Source organism: Rhopalosiphum maidis, chromosome 3 (genome assembly GCF_003676215.2).
Source record: "Rhopalosiphum maidis isolate BTI-1 chromosome 3, ASM367621v3, whole genome shotgun sequence".
Lineage (NCBI taxonomy): Eukaryota > Metazoa > Arthropoda > Insecta > Hemiptera > Aphididae > Rhopalosiphum > Rhopalosiphum maidis.
In genome coordinates, this window is record NC_040879.1 from 29496194 (window position 1) to 29497923 (window position 1730).

At 23.7% G+C, this 1730-nt stretch overlaps 1 protein-coding gene across 1 annotated transcript; it reads right to left on the reverse strand.

Moving 5' to 3' along the window:
* Positions 1–244: 244 nt before the first annotated feature.
* Positions 245–1473, reverse strand: LOC113557880 (E3 ubiquitin-protein ligase TRIM33-like). The gene is made up of 5 exons (XM_026963420.1): positions 1422–1473; positions 1189–1339; positions 925–1129; positions 709–855; positions 245–352 (listed from the first exon to the last, which is right to left on the reverse strand). The coding sequence occupies exons 1-5, from the start codon at positions 1471–1473 to the stop codon at positions 245–247; spliced, it is 663 nt and encodes a 220-aa protein (XP_026819221.1).
* Between the last annotated feature and the right edge of the window lie 257 nt (positions 1474–1730).

Here is a 1730-nt window from a genome sequence, read left to right on the forward strand (position 1 = left end):
ATAAAGTGCATTTTAAGATAAATAATTTTTAACAAAAAATAAATAAAACTAAAATACAAGTAATATTAAGTAAAATAACCAATTATACATTTTTAATAAATACTAAATAAACTAAAATATCCAATAAAGTTTTTAGAAACAAAATTATTATTTAGGATTAAAATTCATCTTTAAAAAAAAAACCTTATGTCTCTAAAATAATATGTCATATTAAATGATAATAGTTGTCAACTACATGCCTGAATTATGGATTTTGTAGAATTGTTAAGTCAATTTTCGGTAACCATATCCTTAACATTAGAAAGAAAGTATTCTGAAGTTGTTTTGCAGATTCATGGTATGGATCACCCTCCTAAAAAGATACATTGGAAATATTATTAAAATACACGAATACTAAATTCTAAACCTTCTAAACGATGTCATAAAGAATGCCAATAAATTCAATAATGTAATATAAATATATTATGTAGTAAGTATGAATAATGAAATGTACAATCTTAGTTATTAAATGACATATTTAAACTTAAAAAATATATTTTAATCATTAGGGTATAAACACTGAATTAAGGTAATATATATTACAAAAACATTTAATTTATATTTTATTTTACAAAATAAAGATTTACAACACTTAATTTGTAAAATACTAACATCTTTTTAAATATAATATTTTAATATTTAAAATGATTGTACTTGAACAATACTTACAGTATAATAAAACATTCCATTTGTAAACACTTTGTTTATATCTTTAAGAAGTTTGATGAATGATATATACGAAGTAGTATATTCGAAACGCCGTTTTATATCATTTAATGATATAGGATCACTTACTATTTCATAATACCGTGGATACTAAAACACACATATAATCATGTCTTACTAAACTCTTATTTTAATTATTGTTATATCCATATATCTTACAATTTCTCTATCCAAACATTCACGATAGTGTTCACTGTCTCCATTCTGACAATATAAAACCATTAATATATATTGAATGATCTTTTGTTCGGAATGACCACTAACAATATAAGCTTTACTATCTTTTTTCAGTAAGACATTGTAATGTAATCTAATGTCTGAAATGTCTTGACAAATTGTACACTTCCATTTTTTTATTAGTGGACTATGAAAGATAAGATACAATAATTAGAAAAATAAAATATACTTTTAAATTTAAAATACCTGTTAGGTGTAAGCTCTCGATTCATTGAAGGAATATGGCAATCATAATGATAAAACCTCGTACAACTAGAGCAATTTATTAATTCTCCATCAGTCCGTTGATTACAACAAGAACAGTATACAAGAGGTTCATATACTGAACTATCCGAATCTAAAACATAAAATTAAAATTAAATATTTAACATAAGCAACTACATTATTAATATTTAAATTTTGAATGATTAAAATTATACCTGAATCTACATTCATTTCGTTGTCTAGAATTTCCGTCTTAACCTGTGTCATCGCACTTAAACTGGAATGCTGCTAAAGATAATTTAATAAAAAATATATAAATATGTTATACACATGTATGATAGGTATTGGATATTCTTTTAGAAAAAAAATCATATACCCGACAGTGAAATAACCGTATTTGGAGGTCTATTCTAGAAAAGATAGAAACGATAGAAAATAATAAGTGATATTTCGTGCACGACCAATACGTTATCTCTAAATTTTAATGATCTCTGTGATTCATGAATAGTATTCAAGTAATGAAA